Genomic DNA, 27,914 nt, shown 5'->3' with positions numbered 1-27,914 from the left:
AGGTAAGACACATATGCAACAGTTACGTATCTTTATTTCGAAACGTTTCGCCTACACAGAAGACTTCTTCAGTCGAGTACAGAAAAGTTGATAGAAGCACAAAATACTTGAAGACGATGTAATCAGTCCATCACCCTTAAAGTTTTGAGGTGGTCAGTCCCTCAGTCTGGAGAAGAGTATTGTTCCATAGTCTGAAACAATATGAAACAATATTGTTTCATACTATGGAACAATGCTCTTCTCCAGACTGAGGGACTGACCACCTCAAGACTTTAAGGGTGATGGACTGATTGCATATTTGACGTTAAATTGGAAGAATGGAGTATACCTGAAGTATACCTGGAGTATACCTGGAGAGGGTTTCGGGGGCCAACGCCCCCTCCCTGCCCGGTCTGTGACCAGGCCTCATGGTAGAAGTTAAGTGTATCTGGATGTTGCGGAGTCAATGTTCTGGCTCACGGCTACAGGAATAAACTAAGTGAATATTAAAATAAATTATAGAAAATGGGTAACCGGTATTTAATGAGGGACTTTTAGAGAGATAACAAATTGTCACTGAATGCAGTTTGGGAAATGCATCAATGCAGTAAAGCTCTTTCTTTAGTGTGAGAATCGTGACGAACGTCCACTTGATAAAACACAGTTGGGATGCGAGTGACGGTAAAAGCGATTTTTTTTTTCTGTGGATCCGTCTGTCTTCATGTAAACAATGTGTAAATAAAATTAACAAAAAAGACACAATACCGTGACTGGAAAGATACATAAATAACCCGCACATAGAAGAGAGGAGCTCACGACGACGTTTCGGTCCGACTTGGACCATTTACAAAGTCATACTAACGAAAAGGAGAGTAGGATTGGTATATATAGGCAGGAGGTAGTAGTAGTAGTAGTAGTAGTAGTAGTAGTTGGAGGTAGAGTGGTGGTGGTGGTGGTGGTGGAGTGGAAGGAGGAGTGGATGGTGGTGGTAGTAGGTAGGTGGAGTAGATGTAGGTGAGTAGTAGGTAGTAGCAGTGGAATAGTAGTAGTGGTAATAGTAGTAGTAGTATATGTAGGTATGATAGTGGAGTAGGTAGTAGTAGGTGGAGTAGTAGTAGTAGTATAGTAGTAGTAGTAGTAGTAGAGTAGTAGTAGTAGTGGAGTAGTAGTAGTGGGAGTAGCTATGGGGAGGTAGTAAGAGGAGGAGGGGCCAGTCAAATACCAAGAAAGAGGAGCACTACAAGAAAGCTGGTGCCCACTGAGGGTAGGAACAAGAACACCGAAGGGGGGGAACAAATAAATAAATACATAAATAAAGAAGGAACAAATACACACGCTACATTGTAAAATGCTCCAAACTTCAGAACACTCGTGACTTAAGCTGATTCCTCCTTTTTCTTCTTCTCCCTCTTCCCCTTTCCTTTTTTCCTTTTCTCCTTTGGGTTGTCTTTCTTCTGCCCTGTGTATTTATTCCTTTTTTATTTATTTAATTATTTGTTTCACCCCCACTACTACTACTACCACTACTACTACTACTACTACTACTACTACTACTACTACTACTACTACTACTACCACTTCCTGCCTATATATACCCATCCTCCTCTCCTTTTCGTAAGTGTGACTTTGTAAATGGTCCAAGTCGGACCGAAACGTCGTCGTAAGCTCCTCTGTTCTATGTGCGGGTTATCTGTGTATAAATAAAATTCTCAGATATGTCGATAATTGAGACACAAACAACTTCTATAGCATTTATAGAAACTCATGTTTTACAACATTTAGTTTCTAATTTAGAATTAACCCACGACCTGACAATGGTCCAGGAGAAACCGAAACGTCGACTACCCACTTTTAATACCAAGATAAATGTAATCAGTGAATTGGGTGTAAATTGTTTATTCACATTATTGTCACTGTTATTCTTTATTCATCTACCTAAACATGTCCTGGTCCAATAATTCTGAGTTATAGTTGAAATTTAACAAGGGTTAAATCGGCCAAGAATTTTTTTTTAAATGGAATTTAATTGTGACTTGGAATATATGTGACGTGACTACACACAGTCTGATATTTGGTTGTACATGTCTTGTAACAGCAGCTGGTTGTACATACATGTCTTGTAACAGCAGCTGGTTGTACATACATGTCTTGTAACAGCAGCTGGTTGTACATACATGTCTTGTAACAGCAGCTGGTTGTACATACATGTCTTGTAACAGCAGCTGGTTGTACATACATGTCTTGTAACAGCAGCTGGTTGTACATACATGTCTTGTAACAGCAGCTGGTTGTACATACATGTCTTGTAACAGCAGCTGGTTGTACATACATGTCTTGTAACAGCAGCTGGTTGTACATACATGTCTTGTAACAGCAGCTGGTTGTACATACATGTCTTGTAACAGCAGCTGGTTGTACATACATGTCTTCTAACAGCAGCTGGTTGTACATACATGTCTTGTAACAGCAGCTGGTTGTACATACATGTCTTGTAACAGCAGCTGGTTGTACATACATGTCTTCTAACAGCAGCTGGTTGTACATACATGTCTTGTAACAGCAGCTGGTTGTACATACATGTCTTCTAACAGCAGCTGGTTGTACATACATGTCTTGTAACAGCAGCTGGTTGTACATACATGTCTTGTAACAGCAGCTGGTTGTACATACATGTCTTGTAACAGCAGCTGGTTGTACATACATGTCTTGTAACAGCAGCTGGTTGTACATACATGTCTTCTAACAGCAGCTGGTTGTACATACATGTCTTGTAACAGCAGCTGGTTGTACATACATGTCTTGTAACAGCAGCTGGTTGTACATACATGTCTTGTAACAGCAGCTGGTTGTACATACATGTCTTGTAACAGCAGCTGGTTGTACATACATGTCTTGTAACAGCAGCTGGTTGTACATACATGTCTTGTAACAGCAGCTGGTTGTACATACATGTCTTCTAACAGCAGCTGGTTGTACATACATGTCTTGTAACAGCAGCTGGTTGTACATACATGTCTTGTAACAGCAGCTGGTTGTACATACATGTCTTGTAACAGCAGCTGGTTGTACATACATGTCTTGTAACAGCAGCTGGTTGTACATACATGTCTTCTAACAGCAGCTGGTTGTACATACATGTCTTGTAACAGCAGCTGGTTGTACATACATGTCTTGTAACAGCAGCTGGTTGTACATACATGTCTTGTAACAGCAGCTGGTTGTACATACATGTCTTGTAACAGCAGCTGGTTGTACATACATGTCTTCTAACAGCAGCTGGTTGTACATACATGTCTTGTAACAGCAGCTGGTTGTACATACATGTCTTCTAACAGCAGCTGGTTGTACATACATGTCTTGTAACAGCAGCTGGTTGTACATACATGTCTTGTAACAGCAGCTGGTTGTACATACATGTCTTGTAACAGCAGCTGGTTGTACATACATGTCTTGTAACAGCAGCTGGTTGTACATACATGTCTTGTAACAGCAGCTGGTTGTACATACATGTCTTGTAACAGCAGCTGGTTGTACATACATGTCTTCTAACAGCAGCTGGTTGTACATACATGTCTTGTAACAGCAGCTGGTTGTACATACATGTCTTGTAACAGCAGCTGGTTGTACATACATGTCTTGTAACAGCAGCTGGTTGTACATACATGTCTTCTAACAGCAGCTGGTTGTACATACATGTCTTCTAACAGCAGCTGGTTGTACATACATGTCTTCTAACAGCAGCTGGTTGTACATACATGTCTTCTAACAGCAGCTGGTTGTACATACATGTCTTCTAACAGCAGCTGGTTGTACATACATGTCTTCTAACAGCAGCTGGTTGTACATACATGTCTTGTAACAGCAGCTGGTTGTACATACATGTCTTGTAACAGCAGCTGGTTGTACATACATGTCTTGTAACAGCAGCTGGTTGTACATACATGTCTTCTAACAGCAGCTGGTTGTACATACATGTCTTGTAACAGCAGCTGGTTGTACATACATATCTTCTAACAGCAGCTGGTCGATGTCGACAATATGGTGCCATTACTCGACATTTGACTGCCCGAAATTATTAAGACATTAAGTGCCTCACGCAGCAGTCATATCAAGCGAGGCTCAGGAACACAAGCGCACTCTCGTGTCTCAGGAGACGTCTCAGGATTAACATGAACCTAATTAGCATTTGGAAGTAGTTATGTCTTGGAGTTATTGTTCATGCTGTGGCCGCATTAAGGGCGGCCTTATAATTTCCACTCAGCCTTCCCAAAAACTCTTCCCCAATAATTAAAATTTGTAAACGTAACTTTTTCTGCCTGCTATTGGAAAAACTTACTTGAGGAACAGCCGTAGTGATGACACAATAAGTTATGTTGCAGGTGTAGATGTGACTTTGAAAAATAGTCAATAGTCTGAACGTTGAAGGTATCATTGATAGTCTATCCCCCAACCATAACACGAGAGGAATCACACTGGCCTAACTTCAGTTTTATTAAGTCTCATTTGAGAATCAAATGGATTAATTACGTTCTCGCTACATCATTACATCAGTAAGGTCAGGGTGAAAATTATTGTTCTGATGGCTTGCATATCAACGTAATTTTATGTACCTTTGGTTGTTATGAAGAACAGAAAGGCACAATACTTTGATTTTGTAAATGGTGCAAGTCGGACCGAAACGTCGTGGTAAGCTCCTCCTCTCTCCAGTGTTCGGGTTATTTGAGTTTCCAACCAAAGTCACCTTAAAGACCCTTCTCGCCCCAAAACACTAATTCTTGAGCCACCGATGTGTTCATATAACTAACAGCAGAAATTCTTATATCAGACTAACACTCTCCTTAACATCTTTCCAATTTATGCAGATTTCTGTCCATGTATACAATACGTGGAAAGGAGTAGGTAACCTTCTCGATAAACTAAGACTTGGAAGATGGCTGAAACACAAACATTCTCACAGAGTCCAAGAGAAACTTGAGTCCACTATCACATTCTCACAGAGTCCAAGAGAAACTTGAGTCCACTATCACGAAGTTTGCTAAAAATTTAGAAACCTAAAACGTATTTTGATTAAAAAAAAGATCAAAATTGTCCAATAGGTTCGCTTAAAGAAACTACATTGCAGCAGCCTACTTAATTCTTTATCAGATCAAGAGTGCAGGAGGCCAGATGCACAGTAGAGTGCAGGTGACCTGTTTCTAGCAGAGTACAGGTGACCTGGTGTTCTGCAGAGTGCAGGTGACCTGATGCTCAGCAAAGTGCATGTGACCTAATGCTCAGTAGAGTGCAGGTGACATAACAGGGATGACACACTTTCAGGTAACATGACACAACAATGATAACACTCTGCCAGGTAATGTGACCTAATAGCCTATATAGCCAGGTTTTTCTCTCCCGTGTACTGATAATCTTTGTTAAAGGGGTCCATGTTATTAGTACGAAAACCATATTTTAGCGTTTTTCTCTCTCTCTCTCTGTATATATATATATATATATATATATATATATATATATATATATATATATATATATATATATATATATATATATATATATATATATATATATATATATATATATATATATATATATATATATATATATATATATATATATATATATATATATATATATATATATATATATATATATATATATATATATATATATATATATATATATATATATATGGAGATGGGAAGTACAGTGCCTGCATTCTGAAGGACGGGTGTTAATGTTACAGTTTTATAAACTGTAGTGTAAAGCATCTCTCTGGCAAGACAGTGATCGAGTGAATGATGGTGAATGTTTTTCTTTTTCGGACCACCGTGCCTTGGTGGGAATCGGCCAGTGAGTTAATATATATATATATATATATATATATATATATATATATATATATATATATATATATATATATATAAACACTGATCTCTAGCTGAAGGAGACTCGAACCTACGAACCTTGGAACAAGGTACGCAGTGCTATACTATTCTCACCACACTGGACCAATACCTTGGAGTCCAGCTTGCTCTAGACGTTTGATCCAAGGCAGCCAGCTTTCAGGGAGAAGGCTTACAGCTTTTCATCTCATCCCATGCATGCAGCAGTCTTACTAGAGATTTTAACAATGCAAGGAATTCGCAAGAGCAGGCGAAATATACACAAACACTGATCTCTGAAAGCTGGCTGCCTTGGATCAACGTCTAGCGCAAGCTGGACGCCAAGGTATTGGTCCAGTGTGGTGAGAAGAGTAATGCACTGCGTACCTTGTTCCAAGGTTCGTAGGTTCGAGTCTCCTTCAGCCAGAGATCAGTGTTTGTGTATATTTCTCCTGCTCTTGCGAATTCCTTATATATATATATATATATATATATATATATATATATATATATATATATATATATATATATATATATATATATATATATATATATATATATATATATATATATATATATATATATATATATATATATATATATATATATATATATATATATATATATATATATATATATATATATATATATATATATATATATATATATATATATATATATATATATATATATATATATATATATATATATATATATATATATATATATATATATATATATATATATATATATATATATATATATATATATATATATATATATATATATATATATATAACCTCAAAGTTATCACAGTCATCTTTATTTCGTTGTCTCAGTTAACTTTGTTTAAACATATTCACAGACATCTTCAGCTCATCTTCATAAAGATCATTGTCACCTTTATTTTTAAACACTCTCTTATTCATCTAAATTGCTTTCTATCATTTTCACTTAAACATTCCCATTATCATGTTGTCAACATCATCACCGTCATCTCAATAGCATATCATCATTCTCATCTCACCATTTCTTCATTTTCGTCTCAACAGACTCCCCTCATTCTCATCTCAGCAGCATACCCTCGTTCTCATCTCAGCAGTCTCCCTTCATTTTCATCTCTGCAGCAGCCCTTCATTTTCATCTCAGCAGCATCCCGGCATCTACATCTAAATATCCCACGCTAAACCCAGCATCAACATTCATTTACACATCACAGATTTATTGAGGGCGGAGATGCATACACATGAGAGAGAGAGAGAGAGGGAGAGAGAGAGAGAGAGAGAGAGAGAGAGAGAGAGAGAGAGAGAGAGAGAGAGAGAGAGAGAGAGAGAGAGAGAGAGAGAGTGAACCAGCTGCTCTAAGATTCATCAATCACCAGCTGAGAGCTATATCATTTGCACATGAGAAAACAAAAATAATGATGGTCTCTAGGCACCATGATGGTAATGTTGGAGCAGTAGTAAGAATGATGATCTAGACACCATGACGGTAATGCCGGAGCAGTAGTAACTATGAATGGGGGAGTGTTAGTACCTGGGAAAAAAGTTAATATCCTAGGGGTGAAATTTGCCTCCAAACTGACCACGAAGAACCACGTCGTAAATCTAGCAAACAAGGCAGCCAGGAAGCTTACAGAACTTCGACGTATCTCGCATCTGCTTGACAGTAGGGGTTGCAAGATCCTGTACGAGGCACAAGTACGCTCACACCTTGAGTATGCTCCACTTTCTTGGTTTGCCTGCCCCCCATCTCATCTGCGACTGCTTGACAGGGTGGAGAACAGAGCAAGACGTCTCATCTCTCGCCTGGACCCATCCTGGATAGATCTGTCATTCCAGCAGAGCCTTCAACATAGGAGGGATGTGGGTGGCCTTACTGTTATGTACAAGGCCAATATTGACGAAATACCACACTTGGATCCACTTCGAGGACAGCGTGAAACAAGCTTTTATGCCACAAGACGGGCAGAAAGCAGCAACTTCACTCTGGCTGTACCCTTCTCCAGAACATCACTCCATCTGAGATCATACATACCCAGGATGACTCGAGTATGGAACACATTCGTACGGCATAATGATGTCAACGAGATAACGTCAGTTGATCAAATGAAAATGCTGGCCCACAGATGGCTCCAACTTCATCCTGTTCCCTACTTGTATCCCTCATAAAAATAAAAATGATTTCAAATGAGCTGATGTAGGTAACAGCTCTTAGCTTGCCAATAAAGTTAGGAATCCTTAACCTGTAAATAGCTTGTCAATAAAGCTAGGGATCCTTAACCTTGTCAAACCCTGTTTAAAAGAGAGAGAGAGAGAGAGAGAGAGAGAGAGAGAGAGAAAGACCATATATTAATAGCAACAGATTCAAAACAATATTTATTGTGGTCCATCAAAGGTATTTAATCAAAAAACTCTTGAAGAAATAGTATGAACATGTCTGGCTTCATTCCCTAAAATTTCTCTGACACTGGCTCAACGTCGCCCATAAATAACTCTTCAACCATTAATGCGATCTAAAAATTGCGTGTTAGTAATTATTACTCCAAAATTCACCACTTTATCAAATACTCCAAAAATACTTAACAAAGTATGTTGTAATTTGTACTTATCTTATAAGAACATAAGAAAGAAGGAGCACTGCAGCAGGCCTTCTGACCCATGCGAAGCAGGGCCATGTCCCCCACGTCCCATGTCCACCCATGTCTCCCACGTCACATGTCCACCCATGTCCCCCACGTCCCATGTCCACCCATGTCCCCCACGTCCCATGTCCTGTCAGCGTCCATGTCCGCCCTTCCCCGTCCATAATCACCCATGTCTCCAGTCCATGTCACCATGTCTCCCACGTCCATGTCTGCCATGTCTCCACACGTCCATGTCCACCATGTCTCCCGATCCATGTCCACCCATGTCTCCTACGTCCCATGTCCACCCATGTCCCCACGTCCCATGTCCACCCATGTCTCCCGTCCATGTCTGTGTCTCCGTCCATGTCCACCATGTCCCCCCACGTCCATGTCCACCCTTGTCCCCCGTCCATGTCCACCCATGTCCCCACGTCCATGTCACCCATATCCCCCACGTCCCATGTCCACCCATGTCTCCCACGTCCCATGTCCACCCATGTCCCCCACGTCCCATGTCCACCCATGTCCCCCACGTCCCATGTCCACCCATGTCCCCCACGTCCCATGTCCACCCATGTCTCCCACGTCCCATGTCCACCCATGTCTCCCACGTCCCATGTCCACCCATGTCCCCCACGTCCCATGTCCACCCCACATGTCCCCGTCCATGTCACCCCATGTCCCCACGTCCATGTCACCATGTCCCCCGTTATGTCCACCCCATGCTCCACGTCCATGTCCACCCATGTCTCCACGTCCATGTCACCATGTCTCCCGTCTCAATGTCCACCCATGTCTCCCACGTCCCATGTCCACCCATGTCTCCCACGTCCCATGTCCACCCATGTCTCCCACGTCCCATGTCCACCCATGTCTCCCACGTCCCATGTCCACCCATGTCCCCCACGTCCCATGTCCACCCATGTCCCCCACGTCCCATGTCCACCCATGTCCCCCCGTCCCATGTCCACCCATGTCCCCACGTCCATGTCACCTGTCCCCAGATCCATGTCACCCATGTCCCTCCCGTCCATGTCACCCATGTCCCCCCACGTCCATGTCAGAGCATGTCCCCCGTCCCATGTCCGCATGTGCCCACGTCCATGTCACCCATGTCCCCCACGTCCATGTCACCCTTATCCCCGTCCATGTCCACCCCATGTCCCCCACGTCCCATGTCCACAGATGTCCCCCACGTCCACCACCCATGTCTCCCGATCCCATGTCCACCCATATCTCCCACGTCCATGTCACCATGTCCCATCCATGTCACCCATGTCCCCCGTCCCGATCCACCCATGTCTCCACGTCCATGTCCACCTGTCCCCACGTCCATGTCCCTTTATGTCCCCCGACCATGTCACCATGTCCCCACGTCCATGTCCACCATATCCACGTCCCTTGTCCACCCATGTCCCCGTCCATGTCCACCATGTCCTGATGTGTCCACCATGTCCCCGATCCCATGTCTGTGTCCCCCCGTTATACCATATATCCCTCCGTCCATATCCACCATGTCCCTCCATCCATATCCACCATATCCTGATGTATCCACCATGTCCCCCCCGTCCATGTCCACCACCCATGTCCCCCACGTCCATATCCTGTATCCACGTCCATGTCACCCATTTCCCCCACGTCCCATGTCACCCATGTCCACCGTCCATGTCACTGGATGTCCCCGTCCATGTCCACCCATGTCCCAAAGAGGTCCATGTCCACCCTTCTCTGCCCCCGTCCCATGTCCACCATGTCCCCCGTCCCATGTCCACCTGTCCCCCCACGTCCCATGTCCACCTGTCCCCACGTCCATGTCACCCCCTTATCCCACGTCCCATGTCACCCATGTCCCCCGTCCCCTTGTCACCCATGTCTCCACGTCCATATGCCCTGTCTCCGTCCATGTCCACCATGTCTCACGTCCCATGTCTGCCTCTCCACGTCCCACGTAATCCCACCCATGTCTCCACGTCCATGTCACCCATGTCTCTCCCGTCCCATGTCCCACATTCATCTCCCCGTCCATGTCCACCATGTCCTTACAATCCATGTCCACCATGTCCCCACGTCCATGTCCACCGCCATCCCCACGTCCATGTCCACCCATGTCCCCCCCCGTCCCGCTAATCCACCCTTATCCCCCGTCCCATGTCCTATGTCCCCCATGTCCCCACGTCCATGTTAACCCATGTCCCCCACGTCCCATGTCCACCCATGTCCCCCACGTCCCATGTCCACCCATGTCCCCCCGTCCAGCCACCCTTGTCTCCGTCCCATGTCCACCCTTGTCTCCCGTCCATGTCACCCATCTTTCCGATCATGTCCACCCATGTCACCGATCCCGATCCACCCATATCCCACGTCCATGTCCACCATACCACGTCCCCATGTCCACCCATGTCCCCCACGACCCATGTCCACCCATGTCCCCCACGTCCCATGTCCACCCATGTCCCCCACGTCCCATGTCCACCCATGTCCCCCGTCCATAATCACCATGTCTCCCACATCCGCGCTCACCATGTCTCCCGTCCCATGTCCACCATGTCCACGTCCCGTCCACCCATGTCTCCACGTCCCTGTCACCCTGTCCCCCCCGTCCATGTCCTGTGTCCCCACGTATGTCACACCCATATGCCTACCCGTCCCATGTCCACCCATGCCCACCCGACCCGCCACCATGTCCTCCACGTCCATGTCCACCCTTGTCCCCACGTCCATGTCCACCCCATGTCCCCACGTCCTGTCCACCATGTCTCCCACGTCCCATGTCCACCCATGTCCCCCCGTCCCATGTCCACCATGTCCGTCCCGTCCACCCGTGTCTCCCGTCCCATGTCACCGTATTCTCCACGTCCCATGTCACCCTTCTCCCGTCCATGTGCCATGTCCCGTCACGTCCACCCATATCTCCCACGTCCATGGCATCACCACATGTCTCCACGTCCATGTCCAGCCATGTCTCCACGTCATGTCCACCCTGTCCCCACGTCCCATGTCCACCCATGTCCCCCACGACCCATGTCACCTACCCCACGTCCATGTCTGCCTGTATCCCCGTCCATGTCCACCCTGTCCCCCACGTCCATGTCACCATGTCCCCACAGCCTATGTCCACCATGTCCCCCGTCCCTTGTCTATATCCCCCACGTCCATGTCCACCCATGTCCCCACGTCCATGTCACCCATGTCTCCACGTCCCATGTCCACCATGTCTCCCGTCCCAGGTCCACCATATCTCCCGTCCATGTCCATGTGCCTCCCGTCCACATGTCCACCATGTCCCGATCATGTCACCATGTCTCCCACGTCCCATGTCACCCATGTCCACACGTCCGATCCACCCATGTCTCCCGTCCCATGTCCACCCTTGTCCCCGTCCATGTCACCATGTCCTCCGAACTATGTCACCCATGTCCCCCGTCGCTGTGTCTGCCCTTCATCCCCCGTCCATGTCCACCCATGTCCCACACGTCCCACGTCCACCCATGTCTCAACGTCCATAATACACCATGTCTCCCGTCCATGTCCACCCATGTCCACCGTCCGATCACCCATGTCTCCACGTCCCATGTCTGTCCCCACGATATGTCACCCATCTCTCCCGTCCATGTCCACCCTTGTCCCCACGTCCATGTCACCCATGTCCCCGACCCATGTCCACCCCCACTCCCCCCACGTCCCATGTCACCATATCCCCACGTCCATAATGCCCATGTCCCCACGTCCATGTCCACCCTTGTCCCCGTCCATGTCCACCCATGTCCCACGTCCATGTCCACCCTTATTTCCCTTATGTCCACCCATGTCACACACGCTGTGTGCCCATGTCCCCGTCCATGTCACCCATGTCCCCGTCCCATGTCCACCATGTCCCCGATCCATGTCCCCCATGTCCCCCGTCCATGTCCACCCGGCCCCCTTGTAATCACCATGTCCCCCCCTTATGTCACCCTTGTCCCCGATCCATATCCACCACTCCTCCCCCGTCCCATGTCCACCATGTCCCCGTCCCATGTCACCATGTCCCCCCACGTCCATGTCCACCATATTTACGCCCCATGTCACCATGTCCCCACGCCCCATGTCACCATGTCCCCCACGTCCATGTCCACCCATGTCCCCCGTCCATGTCACCATCCCAGTCCATGTCCACCACGCTGTCCCACCATGTCCACCCATGGCCCCCCACTTGTGTCACCATGTCCCCACGCCCCATGTCCACCCATGTCCCCCACGTCCCATGTCCACCCATGTCCCCCACGTCCCATGTCCACCCATGTCCCCCACGTCCCATGTCCACCCATGGCCCCCACGCCCCATGTCCACCCATGTCCCCCGCCCCATGTCCACCATGTCCCCCACGTCCATGTGCCCATATCCCCCTTCTCCATCCACCATGTCCCCCGCCCCATGTGTCCACCATGTCCCCCGTCCATGCCCCATGTCCCCCCACGTCCATGTCCACCCATGTCCCCCGTCCATGTCCACCATACCCACGTCCGCCACCATGTCCCCACGTCCCATGTCCACCCGCCCCCGTCCCATGTCCACCTTATCCCCACGCAAATCTATCATCAGGTGTCCATCTAATTTTTCGATCTAATTTACCTATGCGTTTTTATTTTTTTTTTTTTACATAGATTAGTTTCACAGGCTAATAGTAATTTTGAGTTATGTTTCAGAATTTTTAATTACTGTTCATTTAAAAACCCAGCCCTGATGTGCCTAACACCCTCCATGATGCCGCCCATAACAGTAGACTAACACCCTGGTACCTACCTACTGTTTCTACCCGGCCGGGAATCAGACCATGACACACATTGTGCCAGGCTCAGTGCGCCTAACAAGCCCAGACGACATGACCCATGTGGCACCTGTATGATAGTTCTGCCTGACTTGTTGATCTGTGTGGCACCTGTATGATGGACCTGCCTGACATGTTGATCTGTGTGGCACCTGTATGATGGACCTGCCTGACATGTTGATCTGTGTGGCACCTGTATGATGGACCTGCCTGACATGTTGATCTGTGTGGCACCTGTATGATGGACCTGCCTGACATGTTGATCTGTGTGGCACCTGTATGATGGACCTGCCTGACATGGCCAATCTATGTAGCACCTGTATGATAGACCTGCCTGACTTGTTGTCTGTGGCACCTGTATGATGGACCTGCTGTATATTGATCTGTGTGGCACCTGTATGATGGACCTGCCTGACTTGTTGATCTGTGTGGCACCTGTATGATGGACCTGTCTGACATGTTGTCTATGTGCTTTTACAACATGATGAACCTGCCTGACATATTGATCTGTGTGGCACCTGTACTGATAGACCTGCCTGACATGTTGATCTGTATGCTTTTTCTTGCCAATGGACCTGCCTGACATATTTGATCTGTACTTGCACCTGTACTAGTGGCCATACCTGACATGATGATCTATTATGCACCTGTATGATAGACCTACCTGACATAAAGCCAATCTGTGTAGCACCTGTATGATGGACCTGCCTGACATATTGATCTGTATGGCACCTGTATGATAGACCTACCTGACATATTGATCTGTAGCACCTGTATGATGGGCCTGCCTGACATATGTTGTGTCTGTAGCACCTATGAATGGAACCTGCCACAGCATGTTGATCTGTAGCACCTGTAGTAGACCTACCTGACTTATTGATCTGTGGCACCTGTATGATGGACCTGTGCTGACATGATGATCTGTGTAGCACCTGGCATGATGGACCTGCCTGACTTGTTGATCTGCCCATGTGCACCACCATGATCAGGCCACCCTGACTTAGTCTGCTTTTGTATGATAGACCAAGCATATTTAAAGTCTATGTAGCACCTGTATGATAGACCTGCCTGACATATTGTCTGTGTGCTTTCTGTATGATAGACCTGCCTGGCTTGTTGATCTGTGTAGCACCTGTATGATGGACCTGCCTGACGCATATTGATCTGTGTGCTTTACTGCAGATGGACCTGCCTGACTTGTTGATCTGTAGCGCACCAACGCCCAGTGGACCTGTCTGACATGTTGACCCGTGTGGCACCTGTATGATGGACCTGTCTGACATGTTGATCCGTGTGGCACCTGTATGATGGACCTGCCTGACATGTTGATCTGTGTGGCACCTGTATGATGGACCTGTCTGACATGTTGATCCGTGTGGCACCTGTATGATGGACCTGCCTGACATGTTGATCTGTGTGGCACCTGTATGATGGACCTGTCTGACACGTTGATCCGTGTGGCTCCCGTATGATGAACCTGCCTGTGGCACCATACTAATAATACACTGGCGACACACTGGTGGCATACTAGCGACATACTGGTGACGCACCGGTGACGCACTGGTGACGTTACTTCCATCACTAAACCTTGTGGCACCGCACTGGTGTGGCGCCACTACCACCAACAACAGCACCACCACTACCATCACTATCGTCTGTCTTTGGCTGCCACCACCACCATAACCCACCACTGCCCCACCATTCCACCACAAACTCACTTACCACTATCAAAAGTGTCAACACCACCACAACTACTACCACAACTACCACCACAACTACCACCACTACCACCACCTCTACCACTGTGCTAAGAATGTATGTTTTTGTTAAATTGTATGTAGCACCCCATAGGCTGCCTCCCAGGCGGTAGGCAGGTCTGATAAAACGATCCAGGGCCCCATCGTTATGCCAGTACCTGGGTTCAACCAGCCAGTCTGAAACCATACCACGGTGAACTTGAACTTGTACTAGAAAGTCATCAAAACTCGGATGACGTTTAGCCATGGACAGCTGGCTAATGAATTCATCCAACTAGGTATATTTATACACAGTAAGAAGGTTAGCATAGGCCACCACTGTGACCACAAATGCAAGTTTTTACAGATGAATCAAGAATTAACACTGGTGATACACTGGTGATACACTGGTGACACATGGTGACACACTGGTGACACACCGGTGACACACTGGCGACACACTGAGGACACATGATGACACTGGTGACACTGGTGACACACTGGTGACACACTGGTGACACACTGGTAACACACGGGTAACACAGTGGTAACACACTGGTGACACACTGGTGACACACTGGTGACACACTGGTAACACAAATATAACACACTGGTGACACACAGGTAACACACTGGTGACACACTGGTGACACACTGGTAACACACTGGTGACACACTGGTGACACACTGGCAACACACTGGTGACACACTGGTGACACACTGGTGACACACTAGTGACACACTGGTGACACACTAGTGACACACTGGTGACACCTGGTTGACACACTGTTTGACACTGGTGACACTGGTGACACACTGGTGACACTAGTGACACACTGGTGACACACTGGTAACACACTGGTGACACACTGGTAACACACTGGAGACACACTGGTAACACACTGGTAACACACTGGTGACACACTGGTGACACACTGGTGACACTAGTGACACACTGGTGACACACTGGTGACACACTGGTAACACTATTGACACTGTACACTAGTGCTACCTCTGGTGACACACTGGTGACACACTGGTGACACTGGTGACACACTGGTGACACACTGGTAACACACAGTGACACACTGGTGACACTGTTGTGCACTGGTGGCCACTGGTAACACACTGGTGACACTGGTGACACACTGGTGACACACTGGTGACACACTGGTAACACTGGTGACACACTGGTGACACACTAGTGACACACTGGTAACACCTGGTGACACACTGAGCACAGTGGTGACACACTGGTGTCACTGATGTACACTGTTGCCTCTGGTGACACACTGGTGACACACTGTTGAATGGTGACACCTTAGTGGCACCTGGTGTTACTAGTAACACACTGGTAACACTCTGGTGGCCACTGGTGATACACTGGTAGCACACTGGTGACACTGGTGACACACTGGTGACACACTGGTGACACCTGGTGACACACTGGTAACATGCACTGGTGACACACTGGTGACACTGGTGACACACTGGTAACACACTGGTGACACACTGGTAACACTGGTGACACACTGGTGACACATTAACACACTGGTAACACACTGGTAACACACTGGTAACACACTGAGTAACACACTGGTGACACACTGGTAACACACCTGGTAACACCCGCTGTTAACACACTGGTATTTCACCACTGTTAATACACTGTTCAACACACTGGTGACACACTGGTAACACTCTGGTAACACTCTGGTGACACGCTAGTGACACACTGGTGACACACTGGTGACACACTGGTGACCTGGTGACACACTTTGAAGTGTTGTACCACACTGGTGACACACTGGTGACCTTGCACTGGTGACACTGGGGTGACACACTGGGTGGTGACACTGGGGTGACACACTGGGTGGTGACACTGGGGTGACACACTGGGTGGTGACACATGAGTGACACTGGTAACACACTGGTGACGCTGTGTACACTGGTGACACACTGGTACGACACGCACAGGTGACACACTGGTGACACACTGGTAACACACTGGTGACACACTGGTTACACTGGTGACACACTGGTGACACTAGTGACACACTGGTGTTACTGGTGACTTGCTAGTGACACACTGGTGACACACTGGTGACCACACTGGTAACACACTGGTAACACTGGTGACACGCTGGTGACACACTGGTGACACACTGGTAACACTACTGGTAACACACTGGTGACACACTAAAGGTGACACACTGGTAACACCTGGTGACACACTGGTGACACACTGGTGACACTGGTAACACAGGTGACACTGGTGTTGCGGTGTTTCCACACTGGTTACCCACTGGTAACACACTGGTGACACACTGGTAACACACTGGTGACACACTGGTGACACACTGGTAACACACTGGTAACACACTGGTAACACACTGGTGACACACTGGTAACACACTGGTGACACACTGGTAACACACTGGTAACACACTGGTGACACACTGGTGACACACTGGTGACACACTGGTGACACACTGGTGACACACTGGTGACACACTGGTAACACACTGGTGACACACTCGTGACAGACTAGTGACACACTGGTGACACACTAGTGCCACACTGGTGCCACACTAGTGACACACTGGTAACACACTGGTGACACACTAGTGACACACTGGTGACACACTAGTGCCACACTGGTGACACACTGGTGACACACTGGTGACACACTGGTGACACACTGGTGACACACTGGTGACACACTGGTGACACACTGGTGACACACTGGTGACACACTGGTGACACACTGGTGACACACTGGTGACACACTGGTGACACACTGGTGACACACTGGTGACACACTGGTGACACACTGGTGACACACTGGTGACACACTGGTGACACACTGGTAACACACTGGTGACACACTGGTGACACACTGGTGACACACTGGTGACACACTGGTGACACACTGGTGACACACTGGTGACACACTGGTAACACACTGGTGACACACTAGTGACACACTGGTGACACACTGGTGACACACTGGTGACACACTGGTGACACACTGGTGACACACTGGTGACACACCTCTATGGTCTCAATCCATCAGCTTATCCCTCTCTAATTTTTTCATATATTTTTCTTTGCAGTTAATCTTTGATGAGGAACTATTTCTGTGACTTTCAAAAGGAATGACTGAAAAGAGAAGAGAGAGAAAGAAAGCAAGAAGGAGATAGACAATAATTAGGCAAGACAGCGACATCAATTTTGCCATCAGTGAAGTCATTGGGTATCTGTCTTAATACTTACCCAGGGGTTATATCCCCCCCCAGTGACGGGGGGGGTTGAGGGGTAGGTGGAATGAAGCCACGATGGATTCTGATTAGTCTCTCTGGGGTCGTCAATTAGTCACTCTGGGGTTGTCAATTAGTCTCTCTGGGGTCTTCAATTAATCTCTCTGGTGTCTTCAATTAGTCTCTCTGTGGTCGTCAGTCTCTCTGTGATAGTCAATTAGCCTCTCTGGGGTTGTCAATTAGCCTCTCTGGAGTTGTCAATTAGTCTCTCTGGGGTTGTCAATTAGTCTCTCTTGGGTCGTCAATTAGTCTCTCTGGGGTCGTCAATTAGTCTCTCTGGCGTCGTCAGTTAGTCTCTCTGGGGTTGTCAATTAGTCTCTTTGGGGTCGTCAATTAGTCTCTCTGGGGTCGTCAATTAGTCTCTCTGGGGTCGTCAATTAGTCTCTCTGGGGTCGTCAATTAGTCTCTCTGGGGTCGTCAATTAGTCTCTCTGGGGTCGTCAATTAGTCTCTCTGGGGTCGTCAATTAGTCTCTCTGGGGTCGTCAATTAGTCTCTCTGGGGTCGTCAATTAGTCTCTCTGGGGTCGTCAATTAGTCTCTCTGGGGTCGTCAATTAATCTCTCTGGGGTCGTCAATTAGTCTCTCTGGGGTTGTCAATTAGTCTCTCTGGGGTCGTCAATTAGTCTCTCTGGGGTCGTCAATTAGTCTCTCTGGGGTCGTCAATTAGTCTCTCTGGGGTCGTCAATTAGTCTCTCTGGGGTCGTCAATTAGTCTCTCTGGGGTCGTCAATTAGTCTCTCTGGGGTCGTCAATTAGTCTCTCTGGGGTCGTCAATTAGTCTCTCTGGGGTCGTCAATTAGTCTCTCTGAGGTCGTCAATTAGTCTCTCTGGGGTCGTCAATTAGTCTCTCTGGGGTCGTCAATTAGTCTCTCTGAGGTCGTCAATTAGTCTCTCTGGGGTCGTCAATTAGTCTCTCTGGGGTCGTCAATTAGTCTCTCTGGGGTCGTCAATTAGTCTCTCTGGGGTCGTCAATTAGTCTCTCTGGGGTCGTCAATTAGTCTCTCTGGGGTCGTCAATTAGTCTCTCTGGGGTCGTCAATTAGTCTCTCTGGGGTCGTCAATTAGTCTCTCTGGGGTCATCAATTAGTCTCTCTGGGGTCGTCAATTAGTCTCTCTGGGGTCGTCAATTAGTCTCTCTCGGGTCGTCAATTAGTCTCTCTGGGGTCGTCAATTAGTCTCTCTGGGGTCGTCAATTAGTCTCTCTGGGGTCGTCAATTGCATTCAGTATCATAATCCTGGTCAAGTGCATCACTTCCAATATTCCTCTCTGGTCATTTACGTCTTACGATTCCAGTGTAAAGTAACTGTGTAATATTTATTACTTAGTATTGTACTTGGTAATATTATCTTACTCCCCATCACTAGGCCAGTCTCCCTTTAGGCCTATCCAACTTGCCTTTGAGGTGCCCGGTACCTAGGTTGGTAGTACACTCACCTCGGTACGTATATATATTATTGTACCCATGAACAACTGGTATTGATCAATAACAACACCTCGACTAGCCAAGAATCGAACCCATGCAGCTTTGGCCTGCATATATATATATATATATATATATATATATATATATATATATATATATATATATATATATATATATATATATATATATATATATATATATATATATATATATATATATATATATGACACGTTCCTATGTATAAACAGATATTTAACATTTTGTGCTACGTTTACTGACGTCAGGTGGTATAAAACGAATAGACGTCACTTGCATCAGATACAAAAACGTTTAAATATTTTCGCGTGAATGTTACACACAGGAGAGATGTATACCTTTTAGAGGGACACTTCCTGAATGTACTTTTTTCTCTTTACCAAAGCAAAAATTAAAAGTGTGAGAAGTGACATGTAAGTGCGAATCTTCTTAGACATTGCATGAGAGTATCGACCATGGAGCCATACTGGGTTGTAAGTGCGAGTGCTCCTAGACTTTTCATGGGAGTCTCGACCATGGTGAGAGAACTAAGAGGAAGGCGCTGTAAGAGACTAGTGGAGGAGGAGGAAATTACTGAGGTTGAAGGAAGGAAAATGAGGTGAAGGAGAGATGAACCAGCCCTCTTACCAGCCCTCCCTTAATTAGGACTAGCCAGCATATCCTACTAGCCCTCCCTTAATTAGAACTAACCAGCCCATCATCCTAGCCCTCCCTTAATTAGAACTAACCAGCCCATCTTACTAGCCCTCCCTTAATTAGGACTAGCCAGCCCATCCTACTAGCCCTCCCTTAATTAGAACTAACCAGCCCACCCTACTAGCCTTCTCTTAATTAGAGACAGCCTGCCCCACTTACTCTCCCTTAATTAGGTTCAGAATACACTACCTAACATCCCTTAATTAGGGAGTAAATATTGCATCACTTTCATCATCTTCACACGGAATGTAAGACGTTTCTCAACATGATAATGGTCCAGGAATGAGCGAAACGTCGTCTAACGTTGAGTTTATGTCTTTCTCCAGCCCTTTTGACGTTTTATTTCTTCAACGTTGGTTTCCTGACTCCTCCATTTTTTCTTCTCCATGTAAAGTCATTTAGGAAGAGTTAGATTACGTTACGTGAATCTGTAAAGTGTTAGACATATTTCCCCCCCAACTAGCAAAGAGTGTGTGTGTGTGTGTGTGTGTGTGTGTGTGTGTGTGTGTGTGTGTGTGTGTGTGTGTGTGTGTGTGTGTGTGTGTGTGTCAACGGTGCTTGAATGAGTTCTGGAAACTGACTTAGTCAAAATAAAAACGAGAATCAATGCTACAGAATTATTTTTTAAAATCGTAGCTACGTCAACCCTGGCTTACATATAAATAAAGAATTTTTTAAATGGGTAGACCGGTAAGCCAGCGGAAAGCAATGGTCAGATGACTAAAAGTTCCAGTGGCAAGTCATGATGATTGAGACTCATGTCAGGAAATACTTGTCTTGTTCCCTGTCGAATCTTACCTAACCTAACCTAACCTAACCTAACCTAACCTAACCTAACCTAACCTAACCTACCCTAACCTAACCTAACCTAACTTAACCTAACCTAACCTAACCTACCCTAACCTAACCTAACCTAACCTAACCTACCCTAACCTAAGCTAACCTAACCTAACCTAACATAATCTACCCTGGCTTACACAACGCAAATTCCCAAGGATAGTTCATGAACACGACATGCTGAAGATCATCTCTCATGGACACTGAGATATCTCACACTCTGTGAAGCTATATACCTCTTCGACGTGACACACTAGCATGTAATGACCATCATGTCAAATAAGGAGGATAAGACCTTCCTGGTGGACCAGACGGTAAAATCGAACATTCCTTCTTAGCCGAGATCAGTGTTATACTCGCCAAAGTCAGCCAGGAAAAGAGAAAGCGAGGAGTGGAAATAAAAGAGAAAGCGAAGAGTGAAGGGAAAGAGAAAGTGAGGAGCGGAAGGAAAAGAGAAAGTGAGGAGTAAGAATACAAGAGAAAGTGAGGAGTAAGAATGGAACAGAAAGTGAGGAGTAAAAATAGAAGAGAAAGCGAGGAAGGAGTAGAAGGAAAAGAGAAAGCGATGAGTGGAAGGAAAAGACCAGTCGAAGAATGGAAGGATAATAGAAAGTGAGGTGTGGAAAGGAAGAGAAAGCTAGGAATGGAAAAGAAAGAGAAAACTAGGAATGGAAGGAAAAGACTGGAAAGAAGAAGAATGAGTTCTTTGACATCATTGGCTCCTCAGAGTTGACATTGTCTTTATACTAAGAAAATAAAAAATAATAACGTACGATCTTGTCTCGGAGTCTGCAGCTCCCGAAATAAGAAAGAATATTCCATATATTTTGTTCAGGCCAAAAGTGACTTCATCTATGGATTCGTTGAGCCAGGACCACTATGGAAATAATTCTAGAACCCGAAATGGAAATAGGACACTTTGAATTCTTGGGATTAACCTGCTTAATTTACACGTACGTTACTATATATGACAACTTGTACTCACTTAGATATGTTTGCAGGTGTCGATTCACAGCTCCTTGTGTAGCTATGTGCATGTATACTTGTACATAAACTTACATAACATCCCTGACTGGACCGCCATAGACTAAAGCATCGGGACAGAACTTCACGGTGATGACGCACTAGCATTATTAAATACTTTGACATCACTTTACACAAGACTTCACACCTTCCGTCACAGCCAAGACCCAGAATATTTGACCTATTTCTCCATTATGAGTGTCAGAAAACCGAGTTAGTCCTCCACGAGTCACCATCATCATGGAGGGAAGTTGAAACCCACCAGCGTTCCAGGGCGTCCGTCCCTTCGTTGAAGGTTATAAAGGAAAGAGCCGAAAAACGCATTGTTTTTATCTCACAATTCAGCTCAGTCATCACCAAGGATGAGACCAGGATGCAGTGCCTCCTCAAGGCTGTGGGTTCAGCATAAGAAAAAAATGCATATGAAAGATATGTTTTAGAGACAGGTTTTAATACGACACAGGTATTAAATAATATTCGGATATATATATATATATATATATATATATATATATATATATATATATATATATATATATATATATATATATATATATATATATATATATATATATATATATATATATATATATATATATATATATATATACATATATATATGAAAATTCCTTTGTAAGCCTGAATAGCATAGATGAATGAAACAACGCTGGTAACAGCACTGAAGACAAAGACGTAGGTGTGATCACAATGATACCAGTGTGATCACAATGATACCAGTGTGATCACAATGATACCAGTGTGATCACAATGATACCAGTGTGATCACAATAATACCAGTGTGATCACAATGATACCAGTGTGATCACAATGATACCAGTGTGATCACAATGATACCAGTGTGATCACAATAATACCAGTGTGATCACGATACCAGTGTGATCACAATGATACCAGTGTGATCACAATGATACCAGTGTGATCACAATGATACCAGTGTGATCACAATGATACAAGTGTGATCACACTGACACCAGTGTGATCACAATGATACCAGTGTGATCACAATGATACCAGTGTGATCACAATGATACCAGTGTGATCACAATGATACCAGTGTGATCACAATGATACCAGTGTGATCACAATGATACCAGTGTGATCACAATAATACCAGTGTGATCACAATGATACCAGTGTGATCACAATGATACCAGTGTGATCACAATGATACCAGTGTGATCACAATGATACCAGTGTGATCACAATGATACCAGTGTGATCACAATAATACCAGTGTGATCACAATGATACCAGTGTGATCACAATGATACCAGTGTGATCACAATAATACCAGTGTGATCACAATGATACCAGTGTGATCACAATGATACCAGTGTGATCACAATAATACCAGTGTGATCACAATGATACCAGTGTGATCACAATGATACCAGTGTGATCACAATGATACCAGTGTGATCACAATAATACCAGTGTGATCACAATGATACCAGTGTGATCACACTAACACCAGTGTGATCGCAATAATACAAGTTTCAGAACAAGCATTGAATAACGTATCTTGCTGCTGTGTTTAGGGAGGCAATGAACTTCACACTGCATAGTACAGTGTTGTTCCCAGCGGCAAGTTTGACCAGTGTGTGTGTTGAGAATCATACGACTGATTATTATTACAATCAAGGGGGAAGCGCTAAACCCGGAGGATTATACAGCGCCTGGGGGGGGGGGATGTGGAAGGCATTCAGGCTTAATTTGGGGAACTGGAGCACAGATCCAATTCCCTAAATCAAGAGCCCCTCACCAACATCAAGGAACCTTCCTTGAGGGGAATCATACGACTGAACTCCATCACTCCCTCTCTACCTCCATCCTTCTCTCTCTCTCTCTCTCTCTCTCTCTCTCTCTCTCTCTCTCTCTCTCTCTCTCTCTCTCTCTCTCTCTCTCTCTCTCTCTCTCTCTCTCTCTCTCTCTCTCTCTCTCTCTCTCTCTCTCTCTCTCTCTCTCTCTCTCTCTATGTCCCTTCTTCCCTTTCTAACTACCTCCCACCCTCTCTCCACTCGCATCTCTACGCCTAGAGAGACCCAGTGTGTACAGTGTTTCGATATTTATCAATTCCTGCTCTCTTCCCCTCGTCTCTCTTCCATCACATTCCTACACCTTGAGTTACCAGTGTGTAGTCACTTATTTGTAATTATCTCTTTGTTTTTGCAGGGATCGAGTCATAGCTCCTGGCCCCGCCGCTTCACTCTATCTCTCCCTGCTCCATGAGCTGTATCAAACCTCGCCTTAAAACCATGTATGGTTATCGACTCCACTACGTCGCTTTCTAGGCTGTTCCACTTCCTGACAACTCTATGACTAAAGAAATACGTACTAACATCTCTTTGACTCATTTGAGTCTTCAACTTCCAATTGTGACCCTTTGTTTCTGTGTGCCATCTCTGGAACATGCTAACTCTATCCTGTGTGTGTGTATTTGTGTGTGTGTGTATTTGTGTGTGTGTGTTTGTGTGTGTGTGTGTTTATGTGTGTGTGTTTGTGTGTGTGTGTGTGTGTGTGTGTGTGTGTGTGTGTGTGTGTGTGTGTGTGTGTGTGTGTGTGTACTCACCTAATTGTACTCAACTAATTGTGGTTGCAGGGTCGAGACTCAGCTCTTGGCCCCGCCTCTTCACTGATCGCTACTAGGTCCTCTCCCTCTCTGCTTCCTGAGCTTTGTCATACCTCTTCTTAAAACTATGTATGGTTCCTGCCTCCACTACTTCACTTGCTAGGCTATTCCACTTGCTGACGACTCTATGACTGAAGAAATACTTCCTAACGCCCCTGTGACTCGTCTGAGTCTTCAGCTTCCAGTTGTGACCCTTTGTTTCTGTGTCCCCTCTCTGGAACATCCTATCTCTGTCCACCTTGTCTATTCCCCGCAGTATCTTGTATGTCGTTATCATGTCTCCCCTGACCCTTCTGTCCTCCAATGTCGTCAGTCCGATTTCCCTCAACCTTTCCTCGTACGACATTCCCCTGAGCTCTGGGACTAGCCTTGTTGCAAACCTTTGTACTTTCTCTAACTTCTTGACATGCTTGACCAGGTGTGGGTTCCAGACTGGTGCTGCATACTCCAGTATGGGCCTAACATACACAGTGTACAGTGTCTTGAACGATTCCTTATTAGGGTATCGGAACGCTATTCTCATGTTTGCCAGGCTCCCGTATGCTGCAGCAGTTATTTGGCTGTGTGCCTCCGGTGACGTGCTCGGTGTTATGGTCACCCCAAGGTCTGTGTGCCATCTCTGGAACATCCTGACTCTATCCTGTCTCCATCCTGTGTGTGTGTATTTATGTGTGTGTGTTTGCGTGTGTGTTTGTGTTTGTGTGTATGTGTGTGTGTGTGTGTGTGTGTGTGTGTGTGTGTGTGTGTGTGTGTGTGCGTGTGTGTGTTTGCGTGTGTGTTTATGTGTGTGTGTGTGTGTGTGTGTGTGTGTGTGTGTGTGTGTGAAACATGGGATCACTCTCCATCTCTCCCCACACATCTGAGGTGTAAACATAACTATAAAATCCATCTACCTTCAGCTCAGCTTATCTTTGAAAGTACTGACGAAGGAGAAACACTTGTAGAAAGGAACTTTACAGAGGCATTTCACCTGTGGACAACATTCTTCAGTGATTGTAAAAGACTGTGATGGGGCGAAACATCTGGGTAAAGGTCCTTTCTGCAGTTGTCACTTTTCACCACTTTCCGGTTTGCGTCAAATCTCGATTTAGATTCTAAGTTCATTTCAATACGAGAGAAAACTAGAGCATTTGCTAAAGAAAAAGTAACCTCACATAGTGACACCAAAACGTGATGAAGAGGGCCACAGTATACAAGCGAAATATTCAACTCTTTTGTTTGCCTATCTGGATGTGCAGGAGGCAGTAGTTAGTGTGCTAGGATCTGGATGTGCAGGAGGCAGTAGTTAGTGTGCTAGGATCTGGATGTGCAGGAGGCAGTAGTTAGTGTGCTAGGATCTGGATGTGCAGGAGGCAGTAGTTAGTGTGCTAGGATCTGGATGTGCAGGAGGCAGTAGTTAGTGTGCTAGGATCTGGATGTGCAGGAGGCAGTAGTTAGTGTGCTAGGATCTGGATGTGCAGGAGGTGGTAGTTAGTGTGCTAGGATCTGTATGTGCAGGAGGCAGTAGTTAGTGTGCTAGGATCTGGATGTGCAGGAGGCAGTAGTTAGTGTGCTAGGATCTGGATGTGCAGGAGGCAGTAGTTAGTGTGCTAGGATCTGGATGTGCAGGAGGCAGTAGTTAGTGTGCTAGGATCTGGATGTGCAGGAGGCAGTAGTTAGTGTGCTAGGATCTGGATGTGCAGGAGGCAGTAGTTAGTGTGCTAGGATCTGGATGTGCAGGAGGCAGTAGTTAGTGTGCTAGGATCTGGATGTGCAGGAGGCAGTAGTTAGTGTGCTAGGATCTGGATGTGCAGGAGGCAGTAGTTAGTGTGCTAGGATCTGGATGTGCAGGAGGCAGTAGTTAGTGTGCTAGGATCTGGATGTGCAGGAGGTGGTAGTTAGTGTGCTAGGATCTGTATGTGCAGGAGGCAGTAGTTAGTGTGCTAGGATCTGGATGTGCAGGAGGCAGTAGTTAGTGTGCTAGGATCTGGATGTGCAGGAGGCAGTAGTTAGTGTGCTAGGATCTGGATGTGCAGGAGGCAGTAGTTAGTGTGCTAGGATCTGGATGTGCAGGAGGCAGTAGTTAGTGTGCTAGGATCTGGATGTGCAGGAGGCAGTAGTTAGTGTACTAGGATCTGGATGTGCAGGAGGCAGTAGTTAGTGTGCTAGGATCTGGATGTGCAGGAGGCGGTAGTTAGTGTGCTAGGATCTGGATGTACAGGAGGCGGTAGTTAGTGTGCTAGGATCTGGATGTGCAGGAGGCGGTAGTTAGTGTGCTAGGATCTGGATGTGCAGGAGGCGGTAGTTAGTGTGCTAGGATCTGGATGTGCAGGAGGCGGTAGTTAGTGTGCTAGGATCTGGATGTGCAGGAGGCGGTAGTTAGTGTGCTAGGATCTGGATGTGCAGGAGGCGGTAGTTAGTGTGCTAGGATCTGGATGTACAGGAGGCGGTAGTTAGTGTGCTAGGATCTGGATGTGCAGGAGGCGGTAGTTAGTGTGCTAGGATCTGGATGTGCAGGAGGCGGTAGTTAGTGCGCCAGGATCTGGATGTGCAGGAGGCAGTAGTTAGTGTGCTAGGATCTGGACGTGCAGGAGGCAGTAGTTAGTGTGCTAGGATCTGGACGTGCAGGAGGCAGTAGTTAGTGTGCTAGGATCTGGACGTGCAGGAGGCAGTAGTTAGTGTGCTAGGATCTGGACGTGCAGGAGGCAGTAGTTAGTGTGCTAGGATCTGGACGTGCAGGAGGGAGTAGTTAGTGTACGAGGATCAGTTTGTGTGTGCAATATATTTAAGAACGATCAGGTAACCTGTCTCCTTAAATTACCTTCGTAGAGTTTAATCAACGTTATTTGCAGAGTAAATTATGACGAAATAAAAAAAATAATTATGTTACAGTGCGGAGAATATAAATATATATATATATA

General features: G+C 46.0%; 1 protein-coding gene across 1 annotated transcript in view; it reads right to left on the bottom strand.

Moving 5' to 3' along the window:
• The window catches only part of LOC138853883 (circadian locomoter output cycles protein kaput-like), a 33,007-nt gene extending 24,341 nt beyond the window's left edge, over window positions 1-8,666 (bottom strand). Inside the window, exon 1 of the mRNA XM_070093449.1 lies at window positions 8,517-8,666. Within this exon, the coding sequence (XP_069949550.1) occupies window positions 8,517-8,666 (150 nt within the window). The remainder of the gene's footprint in view (window positions 1-8,516) is intronic.
• Between the last annotated feature and the right edge of the window lie 19,248 nt (window positions 8,667-27,914).

The sequence above is a fragment of the Cherax quadricarinatus genome, chromosome 3 (assembly GCF_038502225.1).
Source record: "Cherax quadricarinatus isolate ZL_2023a chromosome 3, ASM3850222v1, whole genome shotgun sequence".
Classification (NCBI taxonomy): domain Eukaryota; kingdom Metazoa; phylum Arthropoda; class Malacostraca; order Decapoda; family Parastacidae; genus Cherax; species Cherax quadricarinatus.
This window is presented reverse-complemented; position numbering and strand designations above follow the sequence as displayed.